Consider the following 19,433-nt stretch of genomic DNA (forward strand, 5'->3'; position numbering starts at 1 on the left):
TGATCGCTCATGATCAATCGTATTCACTAATTTTGGATTCCCTATCACGGACAGACTAATAGTTCTCCTATTTGGAAAATTAGTAGCCCTAGAAACCGTGACAGTAAAACTGCACTTACACGAATTTAGAAATTTCGCATATAAATCAATACGATTTAACGGTAAGTACAATATGGACTAGGTGTGCCAAGGTTTATCCTGGCAAAAGGATTTCTTTATTTTTTACTGATGTGGCAGATTTTTTGGTCAAGTTTTGGGGTGTCACATCGAGATATTTCGAAAGTAGAATTCAAAACGAACAAATTTAAAAAAGGGTAATTCCGCGATAAGGGTAAAATTTTATTGGCTTTGGCCACGATAAGAGCTTTCACACCAAATTTTCTTGAAAATAGATAAAATTTGCAATAAAATGGTCTCTTACAAATTAATTTCCATGAAAGTGCAAAGTACTAGTAATTATTAAAAATATAAAAAATATTTCTACTAGGATAAACCCTGGCACACCTAATCCATATTGTACCTATATATAAATAGCATTGATTCATATGCGAAATTTCGAAATCCGTGTAAGTGCAATTTTACTGTCACGGGCTCCCCGCTTATGGGTACGGTATCCTCTTAAAAGTTATATATCGCTCTAAACTAAACATATTTCCATGACAACACTGAAATTTCTCATAAATATTATTTTGTATTATCAATAAAACTTTTACTCCATAATTCTGTGTTTATATTAAATCAATAACTTGTACTTTACGTAAATAAATAAACAGGTGTTTTAATCTAAACAATCTTGAAAATAATTACGCTCAAATTTTTATTGAAGAAATTTCTCAAGTAGTAAAATAATGTCCGAACTTGATGTTTTCGAAGACCTTCCATATGATGACGAAGTATATAATGAAGAAGAAGGACGTTCTGATATTCTTTTCGAAGAAGAACAACAAGAAATTTACGATACTAATGATTTTATATCAGGTCCATATATATCAGAGGATACTGAAATACCAGAAAATATTTTAGAATTTAAGTAAATATTTTTGGTTATTTTTTATTTTTTAAATGTCTAACTTATTTTTTAAATTAAATGTTTTTAGCCATTCGTTTGGGTATGATTGTAAACGATTTTTTAATTTAATTTGTCCTGAAGACAATGTTTTAATTTATGCTTCTGGTAATTTTATAACTTTTTTTGATGTTGAAGAAAATTTAGTTTGGTTTCGTCGAAGTGCGTTTGGTGAAGGCATTGGTCATATTTGTGTAAGATTTAATTTTTTACGGTACATATTTGAAAACTTTCTTCTAAGGTTTGCACGCTAAAAACAGGTAAATTATTAAGCCGGGCTAACTAAATCAGATTTATAATTCGGAATAGCCAAAGTGTAAATGTCGCCTTTAAATTCAGATAGGGTAACTTTAGCAATAAACAGAACGTTGTAAATTCGCACCCTTTGAGAGGCGCGAATAACCGAAAGAGCTCGAGGATAAGCTTCTTCAATAAGACTTATCCAATTAATTTTCCACGGCAAAGTTGCACTCGTCTTCTTGCTTTCATTCGAATTATCCTCGAGCTCTTTCGTTAATTCACGCCTCTCAAAGGGTGCGAATTTACCTCTGTTCTGCCACAGCTATACATTTTACCATCTGTATAAAAGGACCCAAAATGTTTTTTTACCGAATTGTAAACTCTAAGGAAAAGAAATTAATTTTTATTTAGAAAAATCCAAATCCAAATTATCCACATGTTGCTGTAGCCGAAAATGGTGTAGCACCACCAATTATAATTTATGAGTGGCCAAGTTTTGAAATTTTTGGATTATTAAAAGGTGGATCAGCTCGACGATACAGTCATTTAGCTTACAGGTATAGGGATGTAATATTTTTCGTCCAACATATATTACAATAATATTAATAAATTCTTTTAGTCCTGATGGTGAATTATTATGTTCCCAAGGCGGTGAACCAGATTATTTGATAACAATTTGGAATTGGAAAAAACGTCGGATAATGTTAAGAATGATGTCGTATATTAATGATATCTATAATGTAGTCTTCTCCCCAACAGTTCCGGGGCATTTAACAAGTGCAGGTAACTTCTAGCTTCTTGTAAGTTTGAAAATTTTTCTTTTTTGAAATTCTTTAAAACAGCTGCATGGTCAATTTTAACTATACGTTAAGAAATTTTTTGTGGATATCACTATGTCAGTATCGGTATGAGCGCCATACTGTATCGGTATGAACGCCATACTTTGTACTATATTGAGGGAATAGTAACATTAGCAATAATTATGGCTGACGAGTCAATGCACTATGGGTGTCAGGACCATGCTGGTGGGCGATACCCACAATACTTCTGGTGGATAGCCCTATTCAATACTATAATATTACTTATGCTAAGATAGATATTATTGGATCTGTCTCTATACCATACCAGCATTGTAGTAAGCGCAATGCATTTCTTACCGTGATGAATCATGCAGCAAAAAGACATACTTATAAGTAGACTTAAAACCATCCAAATTTGGTAGCAGCAAAAATGGTTTAACGAATTGCTTTAAGAGATAAAGGATATGCTCTTTGTTCTGAACAAAAGCTTTCCTTTTTTATTAAGTAGCTTTTGAAAAATAATACGTCTAAAGATACAGACGATTTTGGAAACATTTACAGGAAATGGTCATATTAAATTTTGGAAAATGTGCCAAACGTTTACTGGATTAAAGTTAAAAGGTCAAATTGGGCGATTTGGTAAAACAGAAATATCTGATGTAATTGGATTGTACCCCATGCCAGATGAGAAAGTATATAGTTATTCATTCCACGTTTCTTGAGTAGATATTAAAAAAAAAATTTTTAGGTCTGCTCTGGATGTGAATGGGGAAATATATTAATTTGGGATGAAGGTCTAATTACAAAAGAAGTGACGCGTAAATTAAATAAACGTTGTCATAATGGTCCAATTACCCAATTTGAATACAATAATGGAGAATTAACGACTATTGCAATGGATGGATACGTTCGAATTTGGTTTTATGAGACAATTGAATTAGCAAATCCACCTGAAGAGGCACGATTTGTTGCGGTTGAACCTAATTATGAATTTTATATTGCCGAATCGAAAAATGTCAAAACTGAACTGATGTGTTTAATAAAAAAACGACCGGAAGATCCAGAAGATTTTTTTTACTATGCTCAGGTATAAGCAATATATTTTAAAACAAGTGGTTTTTATTTCATAGTTAAAAATTTCAGGATGGGAATGGTGGCATTTTAAGAACATTTATCTCAACCGAATTAGAAGATGCAAAAACAGAAAGATTACTCGTATGCCATGCTGGTGCCGTTGTGGGTGTAGCAAGTTGTCCACATGGTCCATATATCTGTAGTTTAGGAATTGATGGACGAATATTCTTTTATAATTACAGTAGGAAAAAATTGTTGTTGGTAAAACAATTAGTGGCTAAAGGTCGAAAAATTTTGTGGTTACCTTTATCAGTAAGTTCGAACATTTTTAAATGATTTATTCCAAAATATTGCTGAGTGAATATTGTCAACTTATTTGTACCCGAGTGTCCAAAAAACGAATTAACATTTTGAAATCTGTTTCTTGGGCGCATATATGCCTTCACCGAATAGAAAGCTACATCTGAAGACCTCAATTGCCTGCTATGTTAAGAATAAAAAGATATTAAATTTTATACAAATAATAAAATAAACACTATTTTCTTGCACTTCCATAATTAAAACATAACTATTTTAACACTTAACGTAAAAAGATTTTCTGTTTCTAAAATTTGTCCAAATATCAATTGTTTTTGTCATGTAAAAGGTGGTATGCCTAGGTTCGAATCCTAGTTAATTCATATTAATTAATTAGGATTCGAATTTAGGCATACCAGTATCTCGCTAAACATCTTAAGCGAATATGATAACTGGGAGTTACAACCCGTTAACTGGTGATAATAGTTCGTACTAATTAAAACAGGATGTTGCTAAACTTAATCAGTTAATTTAAAACTTGATTAGTAGTATAATTTGATTAGTATAACTTGGCATATAATTGGAAAATTTTAGATAGATCCAACAGGATCTTTAATCGTTCTTGGATTTGATGATGGAGTCCTTCGAATAATTTCAGTATATACTGACTTGATCGAGAAAAGTGATGAAAATGCAATAACTTTTATTCAAGTAAGTAAATAAACATAGAAAAATACAACATTATTTATGCTATTGTTGAATAAAACTTTTAGATTTATAAACCCCATACAAAAGCAATAACGAATATAAGTTTAAATTTAAATGAAACCTTATTGGTAACCACTGGTGAGGATAAAACATTATTTATATTTTACATACAGCGTGATGACGAATATCCAAAATTAGTCCCGATAGGATTCATAAATTTACCAGAAGCAAGTACATATTTAACTTGGAATCCAAAACAGGTTAGTCTTTATATTTTCGAACACAATTGATAACATTCACTCCTAATAAAATTAGGATAATGTAAAAATAAAAATTTTTATCTTATAAGCTATTAATCAATAGTGAATGCATTCAATTTAATGTTTTTGTGAAATATCCCTGTAGCTATTTACAAGGAAGCTCCTATCAGATTTTTTAATTGTTATAGCCACAAACAGTTTTGGTAGTATGTAACAATGGTGATTTCATTGAAGCGGATTTACCACTTGAACCGTTACCCGAAGAAACTGAAGTGTCATATTTACTTAAGAAAGTTCAAATACGACAAAATAAATTTGTATCGGTAAAATCAATGATGTTGCGTAATAAATTAATAGCAGAATTACAACATAAAAAGGAATTAAAATTAGAGCAAAAACGTCAAGAATTAGAAAAATTACGAAGAGAAAATCCTGGAGTTAAATTTGATGAAGCTGAATATTTGGGTATATTTATTTAAACATAAAGTAAAATATTTTAAATGGTTTGGTAACTTTGAAACCTGTGTGTTTTATACTAAATTCATATTAGGTCATTATTTGGAATGCTTAGAATGAATTATTTATGAAAAACACTAAATTTTTTTTTACTTACTTATTTACGCAAACACTTAAATTATATTTTAAATTAGTATAACTACAAAATAAACACATTCTACTAGAACTCGAATCATGGACCTTTGCTTATCAAAAATTTATCGAAAGGCTTAAAACCCATCCGTGGTTCCAGCCTCCGAATCGAAGTGACTTCTAGAGCTGTCTTGGAACTATAATCTAATTTTTCATTGAGAAATTACTATGATTAATAATAAAATTCAATACGAAATTTTAGCGGATTCGGAAGAAGATCCAGAATTACCAGAATTATATATTCCTCCACCACATCCCATACTATTTGCAATGTATACGCCAGAAAATACTATATGGCTGTCTATGGGTGATTATGATATGGGTTACATTTATGAATATACAACTGAATCGAAAGGACCAGTCAGAACTACTTTGATTCCTGATTGCGAACATGAAGAATTAATTTCATATATCTTTGAGTAAGTTACCCAAACTTTTCGTGAAGAATATTCCCATATTTATAAATTTGGTTCTATCTTTAATTTTTTATAAATCAGGTTTAGCTACGAGACAAATATTAACTTAACTTCTCACTATAATTCAAATATTCCCAATCACGTAGCCTTTTCTTCCAGAAAAGTAGCGACATATCGCTTTGGATTTAGGGGAATATAGTGTTGGCAATATTTTAATTAATGCTTGTTTTTTTCAGCCCAATGAAACAATATTTAATAATTGCTAAACGAAATGGTCAAATTCGAATAAACACATTCAAATATGACAACTTTAGAGATTTGAATGACTATTGGCTATTATCGATGCATGATAACTACAATGGAATTATAACACAAATGTGTTTTAGCTACGATTATCGAAATTTTTTCACATGTGGTGAAGACGGAAATATTTTTTCATACAACTTTAATCCGCCATATGAATTTGAAAAGGTTGAAGTACCCGAAATAGTAAAAATAAAAGATTTAGTTTCGAAAAGTGTTGAAGATATAACGGATCGTGAATTTTTAAGTTTAGAACAAGCAAAAAATCTGGCTGACCATAACAAACGTATGGCAATAGCAGATTCACGAAAGCAAAAAGTTTTGAGAGAATTGCGTGTAATGGCTGTATCATTTCGAAAATTACTTCAAAAGTAAGAAGAATTACGAAAATGTCATTTTAGATATCAGTATTTGATATACAAACAATTTTCCATCTTAACGAGATTCGAACTCTGGACCTCTGTATTCCGAGTCAACATGATACCTAATTGTACTTATTTATTACTTTGTTTTATAACTAAATTCTAACTTATTTAATCAGTTTTGTAAACTTAACGCTCGAAAGTTATAAGTAGGGTTGCCTACAAGATTATGTTGTAATAATGCAAGTGTTTTTATTTTTAAATGTTTATACTTAAACCTATTTTACGTTCATTTTAGAAATAAACAATTATTACCAAGTCAAATGATTCCTCATGAGGAATTTTTATTAGATGATCGAATTACGGAAGATTTAAATCAACGTTTATCAGCTGAAGTGGCCCTAGTAAATCGAAAACTAGCATTTGATGTAAGTAGTACAAATTAATTTAGAAGAAAATTTGCCTAATAATGTTGAATATATATCTTTTTTAGGTTGAAAAATCTCGTATTAAATACGAAAAATTAATGAATTATTTTATTGATCCAACCGATTATTTTCCATTTACAATATCAGCTCTAAGAACTGAAGCAAAAATTCATATTTGTCGTCATAGAATTATAACGAAGGACTTTTTCGACGCGAGAGAATTGTTATTGAGAAAAATCGCAGAGGATGAAACCCGTAAAAGGTATTTAAACGATACCAGTTTTATTCACTGCCATTATCTTTCATGGAGATAGAAATCAGTGCCCGAGGTTGGGAACACACAGATTATTTTAACCATCTTTTAACCACATGAATCTCTCTTTTATTTGGCCTTTCTTCATCGAAGACCAATAGTTTTTACTCTTTAAATACATAACTCGTATTGTGCTTAGCTCATCACGTCACTTGATGACGTATAACAGTCACTCCATTTTTATTTATTTTGTAAAACAAATTTAAAAATTGCTTTTATAAAAGTTATTTATTCATAAATTTTTTTTAATCGCTTCTAATAAAGGAAAGAATCCATAATTGAAGATATGTAAGTATATAAAATGAAATTTTTCAATTCCTGGCCAATATTTAATTAACTCTTGAATCTTTAATCAAATTTTGTTACATTAGGAAACCTAAAATTGATATAGGCGATGAAGGCCCACCTCCGGTTACGACAAAAACAGTCACTACTATAGAATCATTCCTAATGGGTTTATCACCATCAACAATTGAATTTCGTTTAACAGCAAAAATCAATCGATTACTAAGACAATATCGTAATCGAAGAGCACAAATGGAGTCTCGTAAGAGAGAGGTAAAGTTCAACGTACGCTTTTTGATATTATTATTTCACATTAAAAAAATTTAAATTGAATTTAGTGGGATTATTTGAATGCAAGAAAACCAATACCAGGTGTCAATCATCCGGATGATGAAAAAGCAATTAAAGATGCCGAAGCAATGATTGGTGATTTCAAATTGAAATCAGCCATTGATTATAAGCCACCGGCCGATCGAAAAGATACAACATTATCAAAATATACACAATTATTAAATACAAGAGAAGACGTAAATATCGAAAAAGGCGCAACCCAACATCGAAGTTGCTATTTAAAATTAATATTCCGAAGACTAAACAAAAATTTCCACACTAAATTTGGTTTAAAATGTTTAAGTAGTTAAAATTTCTTCAATTTTTTTTAAAAGGCTAGGTGCAGAGGCGGATTAAGAAATTGTGCGCCCATAAGAAGTTTTAATAGCGCCCCCCCCCTAATAATCCCTTTGTAGTCTCGGGCCTGTATGCATTTACCTACTTTGCCTTTTGGATAATCCACCTCTGGTTAGGAGAACATATTATTTCAAACCTTCAAATTAAATAAGAATAAAAATTCGGGAGTTTAATTTTAAATAGATGTTTCGAAGAATATTAGTTTCATTTGAAAATTGGTTCAGAATTATTTTAGCTACACAATCAACGACGGAATTATAATAACAAACTTGTAGCGTTACGCGAAGAAAAAATTCGCTTAATTGAAAAACTAAAAGAAATGGCAGAAAAAGTAAGGCAAATACATAATGAAATTCCAGAAGACAAACGACAATCATTTCCAAAATTTCCCGAAGTTGATATGAATGAATTTCCCGAACGATTATTTGAAGTAAGTGATTCAGTTTTAAATTTCGTACGATGTTTTTTTTAGAAAACGACTTGAAATCGATTTTTATTTCAATTTGGAATATTTGCTTTCCGTGTAAATATCTACTGTAAAAAATATTGAAACATAATGAAAATTTGAAAGGATTTTTTTACACAGGTTAATGTGAATCCAGACGATTTTGATGAGTCCCGTTCAAAAGTAAGAAAACCACAATTTGATAAACCATCGCTTGTAATTAATCCATCAGATTATGTAATACAATTGTTGGGACTATATTACGATGAAACTGACAAAAAACAATGGTTTAAAACTAGAATTTTAGATACTGATTCATCCACGATAGATAAAAGTCAATTATCTAGCGTAAGTGCTTTAGATATTACAAAATTAAAAAGTTTGTGCGAACATGAAAAAGATGATACACCGTGGGAAGCAGAGCTTCGAGAAATTCGTTTAATTAGGTTCGTATTTAAACGCAAAATAAATTATTTTTTTTGATATATTAGTTTTCCGTTCATAGCTTGCCAAACAAAAGACTCCATCGATGCAAAGTTTGAAAGATAAATTTTATCAAAGTTCGGAATTTTGTATTTTTTCTCATAGAATTTAAAGCAAAAATTGTACGTTCAATAATTATATAATTGTGACTTTTAGATATAAAATACCCAAATTATAATTTTTACGATTTTACCAGTACAATAAATTTTTGTCTGTATTTTTTGTTTTTTTAGAGTATTGGGACCCAAGAGTTACAAAAATCTAGTTCATTTGAATATTAGACAAATATTTTTTAAGAAGTTGTCTAAAATCGATCCGAGAAATCGCTATCATTCGACTCAATCAATTCGAATGAGATTTTAGACGGTTAAACCCGACTTTTTTAGTTCTTTGGGTCAAAATTACATTATTCACAGAATTTTATCGACATTGGAAATGATAAATTTTTATCGATTGGGATAATCGAAAAAATCAGCGACTACTTTTATAACAACAACGATATATTTTCCGTGATATCGGTCCTACACGAAAGCCCGATATTTTAAAGAGAATTTCAGCCATATTCCGAGAACTACTCACCTAGTTATCAAATGAATTAGAATTTAATTATTATTTTGGGGTCTGCGTTACACTGCATATTCCAGAAGCATAGCCAATAAAATTTTTGAACTTCTCGGTTTCATTTTAGGCAAAACTCAAAAAATATAAAAATCCATTTTATTATTTTACTTTATTGATAATTAGGAGTATTTTTTGATACTTCTTTGATTTCTTCAATTTTCCTAATAATTCCCATCTCTCCTGGTTTGTGGCTATAATGATCCTCAAATGAAATAACTACTTGGTATTTGTTTTTAGTAAAATTTTTGAACAAGATCAAATAATCCGAGAAGCTCGATTAAAAATCAAAACATTTGATGAAGATTTGGAAGGTTTAATTAAAGAACGTTTATTATTAAATGTTGATCTGCTGTTTAAAGAACATTATTCACTCGGATTGATACAAGAACTAATAATTCTCAAAGAATTTGAAGCAATTGAAAATTCACTTGAAGAGAAAATTAATGATATTTTAGATGAATTGTATGAAAAGAAACGCTTATCAAATCACTTAAAAACATCAACGGAAATCAGTAGCCGTAATATTGTAGAAAGTACGGAAAGGATCAAAGAAATTCAAGCGCAATTTCAAATGGCTAGTCATGAAAATCGATTTTTGTCGTTTCTGAAACGTATTTTTAAAAGGAAATATAAACCGCCAAAAATAAAATCAGAAGGTAATTTCGTCGTTTCGGCAGCCATCATTTAGACTACCAACACAAAAAGAGTTTATAAAAGTCTCACTTTCGATATTATCTTTTAATGTGCTGCCATTTTGGTGTTTTGCACTAGAATGTCATTCCGGTTAACGAAATTACAAAATATTTTATATTTGAAGTGTTTGGCTATCGAAAAATCTTTCGTAAAGCAAAATTCTATACCAATGAACCTCAAATCATCTGAAACTAAATATCATTGTTGCCATTCAAAAGATAATATAAAAGTTTGAAATATTTCGACAGTTTTGTTAATCGGGATGTTTTCACTTGTCCACAAATCATTACATTTTTACGAAACACCAAAATGGCATCACAATAATGTATCAATCATCTAAATCAAATAAAGTAAGTGTAATAAAATTGATTGACTGAGGAGGGTATTATCTGGCTATTTGAGTATTATCACGGAACAATACTTTTGAAAATTCAATTTCTCTACTAAGGATTGTTGAATGAATTTCTGTAATCTCTCTTCTTCTACCTGTAATTTCTAGTCTTCAGATAAGTCAAGTTTCACATCATCATTAATTGAGCATTAATTGAATCCCCAAGTTTTTGCAAGTTTGCCACTTGCCCTTGAAATATTGTCAAGGTTTATTACCATATTATCACTAAGCCTTAACAATACCGTTCTTTAGCGGTTATAGCTAAGACTTCTTAATTCCAACGTATCTAAAACGCGGCTTACGGAAAAACTTTCCGTTTTATTTTATTATATCTAGATTGTCATTTTTTTCAAAATACACCGATACGCACCTTTTAATCATTTTTTGCCATGTAGATGATGAAGAAGAAGAATCTTCATCCGATAGTGATGACCCAAGTGAAAGTGATGAAGATGCAAGTCTTACATCCGAACAATTGATGATTTTAAAATTAGATGAAAAGGTTTGCCCACCTGAGCTAGAACCACCAACTTTGTTTGATTTAACTTACCAGTTACGTGGTGAACGGTAAGTTCCATAATATCATACACAAATTTGTCGATTTTTAAGTTAACAATATGACTAAATAAATTAAAGAAAATAATACCCTAGAAATGATTTACCCCCAAATGAAATATTCCCACCAGCCTTAGAAAAGTTACCTTTAAACAGAAATAATAATTACACTTTAGATTTTAATGTGGGTAGATTGCGGCACTAAAAAAATTCAATGTTGCAGACGAAATTTTGCATTAATTAAGAAAAACAAAATATAATAATATTATAAAAACCCTCTTGTTTAGACATTCACATGAACAAAGAATTATTGAAGAAACTAAAAATATTGAATCATATAAACGTCAAATTGAAACAACAAGAAAAGAAATCCTTAGGATTGATGCAAAATTAAAAGTGGTACAAGATGAATTAGATAAATATCAGGTAAACTATACTGTGTAAGATACAGGGTGGGAGGTTGGTCATACCAAAATATTTTTTATAAGGAAATACTCTACCGTTAGAAAAGGAGGAGTATGTAGTTTATTGCAATATATGACTCCGGACCCTACCAAAACACAATCCTACGTTGGGCTAATAATCTTCGAACTGAAAGGCTAATAGTTTATTGATTAAACGTAAGATTGGGTTTATCGATTAAACATATAGAATCTCTGGTGGAATTCACTATGTATTGTAATTCACCAACTCGTCACTCCGAATAAAACAATTATATACGAATATGCGTTATGCTTTGAGGTAAGAAATGTATTCATGGAAGAAATAAACCTCCTTTTCTAATGGCCTTCCACATTTCCTAATGGTCCAGTACTTTCTGATCAAACAACAGTTGGAAATTTTGTCGCGCCCTGTATTAAAATAAATAATTTATTTATCAAAACTAATGATAATTTATTATACAAAATAAATTTTTATTTCAGAGAGAAAAACAACGGCGTTTAAATGAGGTTGAATGTTTGTTGGTGTTGAAATTAAATCAAATAAGAAATTTTACACCAGATGGAAAAATTTCCCATTTGCGTGATAGCTTATTATTTAATAAAGAAACACTTGAAAGTTTGGATCGTCGAATAGCTGAATTAAAAAATGAAACTTTAGAACAGAAAGCTAAGCATAGGTACCATAACCAAAACGATTTAAATAAAATTCAGCACTTGAAACAAAACTATTTTGTCAATATGCAAATTTACCCTTAAAAGCGAAATCTAACCTTCTTGAAAAAAACATCAACTTATTTACTAAGCACTTGTTTAGAAAGTCAATAGATTTTAGTATGTATAGAGTATTTAAACGGAAAGCTAGTAATATTTCTTTTTTTGTAGAAAGAATATAGTCCATTTACAAAGAATGAAAGCAGACTGTAAATATATGGACACAGTGATAAGTGATTTAAATGCAGAAATTAAAAAAACCATGAAAGTTAGATTTGGCAGCGTCGTTGATATCGAAGATCTAGAAAAATCAGTGCTACGAAAATTAGTACATGATTTAAAGGTATCTATGATATCTGTTCGTCAAGAACAAGAACGTGAATTATCACAATGGAAAGAAAAAATTTCAAAAAAAGAAGTAGAATTAGCAAAAGCGATTCAAGAAAATACCGAAAAATTAAATTTAGTTGTTGTGCTTGAAGAAGAGAAAAATAATTTACATGAAATTCTGAAACTGCAAGCTAAAAGAGAAAAAAGTCTAACTGAAATAGATGATAGTAAAACTCTTCAGGAAGATTTAAATAAATTAACTCGAATTGCTAAAACACAAGATTTACAAATGCAGGTTTGAAAATACTTCTCCAAAATAGTTTACCATTGATTAATGAAAATTTATTTATAGGCATTAAAGGATGAAATAAATATCTTAAAAATGAAATGTCCTAGTCCGAAACCGGAACGTGAATTAGAACCATCAGAGACAGACAGGTCTACTCCGGCTAGTGCTCCAGAGAAAGGTGATGCACCTTCAATCATCGATGAAGTATTCAATTCAGCACCAGTCGAGTAAATATTCAACAAATTTTCGTTCATTTCTAGCAAAAATAGTATTTAGTGCGAAAACAATTTTTCTATTAAAATGAATCGGAAGTGCGATTATTCTCATTCATTAAGTGGGTTTTAGAATATTCAATGAACCTTTTTTTACTAAGTACTAGTAGAAAACCAACTAATTACTAGATGGTACCTTCTTCGGACTTAGCGTGTCTTGACTAGATGTTATTGCTTTTTACATAAAACGTACATTAAAAAGCAAAATAGAATTATAATAGATCTAGGCAAATAAATTCACCTGAAATTTCCAATGCGAATAATTTTTGTGAATATCAGGAAAATGATTCACAGTTAATTTTGTATTTTCGCAGGTTACAAACACGAAACACAGAATTAATGAAATCTTTAATTGCTGAATTTATTGGTTTTGTTTATAAAAACATACCACAGCAGGCAAAAGCTGATAAATTTATTAAAGAGCACGTTACGAAAATATTCGAAGTGAATCTTGAAGAAACAACTGATAGTTTTATGATCATTGTAAAGCAATTTGTTCATGAAATTTTAAATAAGTTAAAAATTATCAACGATTTAGAATCAGAAGACACATTGACTGATATTATTGCTGATATTATTTGGGAGATGCGTACACTTTATGAAGCATTAAAAACAAATCAACGATTGGAAGAACGAAAAGCTGATAAAAGAGTGAGTTATATTACTATTTGATATCTTATATCTTCGTTCTCTACAAACGTAAACAACCTTTCTTAAAAATTGCTTGAATAATCGTTAAAAGAAGCAGATTGTTATTTTTCCTGCGGTTAAAATTGTCCCTTATGTCGATTTCATTGGAAAAAACTTGTTTCCAGATTTTTATAAAGTAATTTTGATGATTGGAAGAGCAGTTTCTGAGAAATCACCTGAAACCTTATGAAGGAATATTTGGACCAAAAAATTACGAAAATCTAGTTCATTTGATAAAAGTATAAGTATTGTCAAAGAAATTGCTTGAAATCGATTACTCTTTGTATGAGATTTTGGGCAACATCTTCATATCCAATATCCAATAAACGAATCCGATTTTTGTATATTTTGGGGTAAAAATTACCTTATTTATTAAGTTTCATCGAAATTATAAATACAAAAATTGTTTCGACTTAGTGCAATTTTCTTGGTGGAAACCTACTCCTTTGAAAAATTCGACAAAATCTAAATACTTTTTACCTGTAATTTCGATTAAACTATATAATTTTGACCCACAAAAACAAAAAATTGTGTTCATTTGATGATTTGATGTGCAGTTTCTGAGATATCCTATACAAAGAGCGGTATTTGGAAATGATTTCATTCGATATCTCGAAATGAACTGGATTTTTGTTTGCTGGAAATATATACAAATTTTTCTTTATAATGTAATAGGTAAATGAAGAAGACATGCAACAAACAGCTAACGCACTATTCATGGAAATTGTAACAAAAACATTAAAATCTGAAACTCCAAAAACAATTCCACTTGATATGTTTGAAGAGAGTCTTGTAAACGTAATAGTGGCTTTATTTGAAGAATTGCCACCAGCTTTGATGATAACAGACGAAAATATATCAAAACTTATTGAAGAATTAAATAAAGCTACTATAGTTGATGAAAATAGTCCGATACCAAAGTTATCGATTGATAAAATACTAAGTGATATATTAGAACGATTAAAAACGTCTTCGGTTGTTGATTTAACAAATCCTGTAACCCAATTATTAGAAGAAATCATGAAACAATTTTTAAATGGGGTTCTGTTACCAGATTTGGGTAACAAAGTACAGGCAAAAAAGTAATTAATTATTTCAGTGTTTTTATATTATCTACATTTTTATTATAAATGTACAACTTTCTAGCAAAAATTATGTAATCGATAATAAGTAAATAAATTTTTAAGGCAATGCAATTTTTTTCACCAAATTTAAAAATAAATGACTTATAAATAAGTTTCTCAAATAGTTTTCAAATGCAAAAATTAAAACTCTCTGTTGTGGTGATTGAAAAGGGTCCAAACTAAACGAATAAAAATTCATTGTACATCTAATATATTTTGTATTATTTACGCCTTTAAAATTTTTATGTCAATTAATAGAAAATTTGGATGATGACTGAATTTTTTTATCACTTCAAATGAGTGAAGTATTTTCAGAGCACGAGCAGAAAAGTGAAGTTGGTTTTTGAAAATCTTTAAAAGTACGCAAAATATAAACGTTTAAAACTCCCAATTAAACAAAGAGGATGATACTTAAAAAGTGACGTCATTTGTGAGTATCGCCATAAAGACTGCATTTAAAACTCTGTTTTGCAAGAAAGAGGCGGGCAGCAATCTTTGAAGCCTTATAACTTGTTCGTTTTTTTAATCAATTTTAATTTAACTTTAAAATATTGTTATGTTCTCAAGTCTACTTTTACATTTTTACGGGTATAATTGTGGCAAATTTAATATCAGTCATCTACCCAATTCACTGTCACTTTAGTATTTTATTAAATGTTCTAAAAACCAAATTTAAAACCAATGTTTAAAATCATTCAAAGCAAAGATATGTTATATTAATACCGAAAATTAAACCAAAGATTGTTATGAAAAATATTAACTTACCAGTTCCCTCACTGAGTCTGTAAGCCGGCTAACTTGATCCCACAAAAATTATAAAAAATCACTCCTACATTTTCTTAATGCGCTTAAGTTTATGTTAATTTCATCTCTTTTAGAATCACAATAGAGAAAATTTTGCCTATTACTTCTCTGTCCATTAGAGACGAATAATCGTTTTTCATTTTCGAAAAAATCCATTGAAATAATTAATGACCGAATAGTCGTTATCAGCAGAACAATCATCCAATTTAACCCCTAGAGACGAGATCCGGTCGTCATTTATCAGATGTTTCTCGTATTGGTCTCGCATTACCTAAAACCTGTAATTGTTAGAACCGAAGTGAAAAATCGATGTTATTATTGGACAATCTCTACCATGTGAGAAGACGGAAGGTAAAATATCCCACAAGGGGAAGTTTTCTTGAATTCACGAATAATATAAATAACACATTTATTACACAATTGAATCAAATGATTCTGAAAATCCCATCTCGGCGGAATAGAGTCGCATGAAAAGACTGTGTGTAACGAATGCGTTTTATATAGGATTCTTAAGACAACTTTGATCATAGACGCACTCAGTTTAGATCGATACAATTCGTTTCTAATAGACGGACAACTTACTTGACTCTTAAAAATAAATAAAGAATATCACAAATAAATTTTATAGTTAGAGATTTTTTATTAACATTTAATTGTAAAAACAAGTATTATTTTTAAATTAGTAGAGATCCAATAACAGTTATTGAATATAAAAAATTTTGAATGAATGAATTTATAGTTTAATCAGACTTAAAATTAATATTTTCATATCTTAAAAAATTAAATAGATGACTAGAGCCTGTCGAGCCACAACTCACTTCCATTTTAATAATCTGGCATTGAATTATCATCATCAGTTTTTAGTGGATCGATTTTTAGTAGAGCAATAATAAGGCTGTAAAAGAAAATATTATTTAAATAGTAATATTTAAGGTAATTTTAATTTTACATTAAAAGTGAAACTACTTTATTTACGATGTCTGTTTCGTGTAAAATAATCCCACTAAGCCCTCCGTATAATATAAAGATAAGTCTCTTGTCACATAGTAGGCAGGATGTTGAAGTTGGAGTATACTAGTCGAAATTCTGACTAAAATAGTTCGAACTTTACCTGATAAACAGTAAGTAACCTTATAGTCTAAATTTTAACTACTGAAAAGCGGTCCACTTCCTGTTGTAATTAGTACGAATTGTTATCGCCAGTTGGGGGGGGGGGATTTAACTGATTTAAAATTTGAATATTTTCATTCGCCTTTAAAAATGGTATGCACAAGTATTGTAATCTGATAGTCTAAATTGGAACTAATGAAATCGAGCCCACTTCTTTTTTTAATTAATAAGAATTATTGAGTTTGATGTAAAGTTGTCAAAAAGCAACTTGTACTAACAGAAGTACAACAACAGAAAAGTGAAGTGGGTTTTTGAAAATCTTTAGAAGTACGCAAAATATGAATGTTTAAAACTCCTAATTAAATAAAGAGGAAGATACTTTAAAAGTGACGTCATCGTTTAGTATCGTCATAGAAATTACATAAAAAATTCTCTTTTGTAAGAAAGAGACGGGCAACAACCTTTGAATGCTTATAACTCCTTCGTTTTTAATTTTTTAATCAATTTTAATTTAACTTTAAAATTATATCTAAGTCTACTTTTACATTTTTACGGGTAATGTGGAAAATTCGATATCAAAATAAATTTAATTTATCGAAATAGTAAATTAAATTTAAAGAACGAATCCAAACGAGATATTAAATTCGGAGTAATTCAGCTTTTTGACTTGTAATCAGCTATTGTCCGACATTTGTCATCTCTTTATACATCTTACGTATTTAAAATAGTAAAAATAGACTTTGTTCAGCAAATTAGATACAGTTAAAGTCGTCTAGTTTGAGTTTCTTTTTTTCTAAGTTTTCTACATTCTTTCTTTTTTCAGTAGAATTCTTTCAATGATATTTCAAAATGTTTTTCACAGAATCGTATAAAGTTGTTTTTCTTGTTAACACAAAAAACATTTGAAACTTACCAGTAAAGGTAAATAAAAAATAATATTAAATAAAATCCTAAATTAATCATACAATCTCTCATATGTTTCTTTAATTGGCCGCGATTATGTATTTCAGTTGGATCATACACACCAATATTACCCTTTGGTATCAATAATATTTCATAACTCATCCATAACGACATTGGTATGTTTAATAGAAAACACAGCCATTGACCATGGATTAGAAGTAAAAATGATGCAAAACCATGGCATACTATTTTTGGACCCACCCATGTATTTAATTTTGCACAACATTGTTGAGCATTTAAATAATCACATTCCAAATCGGATAATGTAATTAGCTAGTGCACGTAATTAAGGAAAATTTCATTTCTTAAAAAAAGTAACATAATAACCAACTTTCAAAATTTCTTGATAATTCCCGATTGCCAAATATAATTTATCATACTTTTCTGATTATTTTTAAAACAAATTAAGCCACACTGAAACGTTTTTGGACGAATAAACTTTATTTTTATTATTTTTGCTCATTTCCGTATGGTGTTCTCAAAAATCATACGTAAAATGTTCAAGAGATTGTGATTTCTGTGTACCAATTTTTAAGCCGGTTTAAAATTGATATTTAATGAAGTAAGTTATTTGGACATTTTTTCACCTGTAAGGTGAGTATCTTTTGCAGCCTGCAAATAAAAAGTTCTTTTTTTCAAAAGCTCTCTGGGATTTCGAAATTATTCACTTAAAAAGGATACATAATAAACTAGTAAAAATAGAATAGCCGCAGTATCTACCATACAAATTGCAAAAAGCAATGGTTCCGAAAAAATCATCGTAAGTATTTCTTGAAACTAGTTACCTACTAGAAATTCTATTAATTATTTATACAATATACGTATCACTTTAATTTTTATTCGCAGACAATGAATTGTCAAATCTTACACATTACGTTCTTTTGCTGAAATAGAATGTAAATAATTTATTAAAAAAAATTAGTATCACTAGATTCTTTTAAAGTTCAAGAGTCAATTCTTACATCAATTTTTTATTCATCATTATTTTATTTATCACAGTTTTTACACTTTTCTAAATAATATACCGCTACAAAATGACGCCGTGATTTGAAATTGAAACGTCAAATTTTAGGTTTGTTCCAGATTATGAAATAACAATACGTACCTAATAATTATTATAAGAAGCAATTATCTTAAATTAAAATTTCCTGTATGTTTAATTTTATTTTTATGTAAATTAAGTAATTTTTGAAATACTGATTATCTAATTACCCTATTTATCATAAAATTATGTAACCATGCTTTTCTGATATATAAAATTTCTTTTGTCCTATGTTAAACTTAACGTTAATATTAGTGAGTAAATAAGAAAGAAGTCTATACATATATTCTATGGTCTATACCTAAAAATAAAAGTCATTTGCAATAGAGCGTTAAAGATCTACAAGTAAATTTCCCCCTTGACCCATCTCCAAATGGCAAAGATGAAGTTATTAAATAATATTTTTGGAATATACGTCATGGTCAATAATGCAACCACTGAAGTCATAAAGAGGGTGATAATGGCGGACTTTGAAAATTCTGAAGCTATGTGTGTGTGTCTGCCTGTCTGTGGAATCGTAGCGCTTAAACGAAAGAACCGATTTTGATTTTTTTGGTTTTATTTGAAAGGAAATTCAATG

The 19,433-nt window shown here is 29.5% G+C and overlaps 2 protein-coding genes across 2 annotated transcripts; one reads left to right on the forward strand and one right to left on the reverse strand.

Moving 5' to 3' along the window:
• Positions 1 to 848: 848 nt before the first annotated feature.
• Positions 849 to 13,676, forward strand: LOC123296203 (cilia- and flagella-associated protein 44). The gene is made up of 26 exons (XM_044877663.1): positions 849 to 1,030; positions 1,098 to 1,260; positions 1,718 to 1,863; positions 1,926 to 2,089; positions 2,668 to 2,798; positions 2,855 to 3,106; positions 3,250 to 3,492; positions 4,072 to 4,188; positions 4,251 to 4,445; positions 4,634 to 4,910; positions 5,296 to 5,512; positions 5,746 to 6,183; positions 6,473 to 6,602; positions 6,668 to 6,864; positions 7,287 to 7,473; positions 7,539 to 7,727; positions 8,123 to 8,317; positions 8,474 to 8,778; positions 9,674 to 10,092; positions 10,916 to 11,087; positions 11,363 to 11,501; positions 11,999 to 12,195; positions 12,401 to 12,854; positions 12,912 to 13,075; positions 13,435 to 13,603; positions 13,659 to 13,676. Exons 1-26 carry the CDS (start codon positions 849 to 851, stop codon positions 13,674 to 13,676), a joined length of 5,460 nt encoding a protein of 1,819 aa, XP_044733598.1.
• A 2,811-nt stretch (positions 13,677 to 16,487) lies between these two features.
• Positions 16,488 to 18,869, reverse strand: LOC123295797 (protein cornichon homolog 4). The gene is made up of 4 exons (XM_044877255.1): positions 18,774 to 18,869; positions 18,493 to 18,695; positions 17,762 to 18,084; positions 16,488 to 16,633 (listed from the first exon to the last, which is right to left on the reverse strand). Exons 2-4 carry the CDS (start codon positions 18,568 to 18,570, stop codon positions 16,564 to 16,566), a joined length of 471 nt encoding a protein of 156 aa, XP_044733190.1. The 5' UTR covers positions 18,571 to 18,695; positions 18,774 to 18,869; the 3' UTR covers positions 16,488 to 16,563.
• Between the last annotated feature and the right edge of the window lie 564 nt (positions 18,870 to 19,433).

The sequence above is a fragment of the Chrysoperla carnea genome, chromosome 3 (genome assembly GCF_905475395.1).
Source record: "Chrysoperla carnea chromosome 3, inChrCarn1.1, whole genome shotgun sequence".
Classification (NCBI taxonomy): domain Eukaryota; kingdom Metazoa; phylum Arthropoda; class Insecta; order Neuroptera; family Chrysopidae; genus Chrysoperla; species Chrysoperla carnea.

What these genes read in the sequence shown, in the direction of transcription:
- LOC123295797 (XM_044877255.1), bottom strand. Translation starts at nt 18,570, where the DNA reads ATGATTTTTTCGGAACCATTGCTTTTTGCAATTTGTATGGTAGATACT. An exon ending in TATTTTTACTAGTTTATTAT is followed by an intron (nt 18,085 to 18,492) that starts GTATCCTTTTTA and finishes TACGTGCACTAG; the next exon opens with CTAATTACATTATCCGATTT. An exon ending in TTTTTTATTTACCTTTACTG is followed by an intron (nt 16,634 to 17,761) that starts GTAAGTTTCAAA and finishes TTTCTTTTACAG; the next exon opens with CCTTATTATTGCTCTACTAA.
- LOC123296203 (XM_044877663.1), top strand. Translation starts at nt 849, where the DNA reads ATGTCCGAACTTGATGTTTTCGAAGACCTTCCATATGATGACGAAGTA. An exon ending in AAGGCATTGGTCATATTTGT is followed by an intron (nt 1,261 to 1,717) that starts GTAAGATTTAAT and finishes ATTTTTATTTAG; the next exon opens with AAAAATCCAAATCCAAATTA. An exon ending in TAACTTGGAATCCAAAACAG is followed by an intron (nt 4,446 to 4,633) that starts GTTAGTCTTTAT and finishes TAATTGTTATAG; the next exon opens with CCACAAACAGTTTTGGTAGT.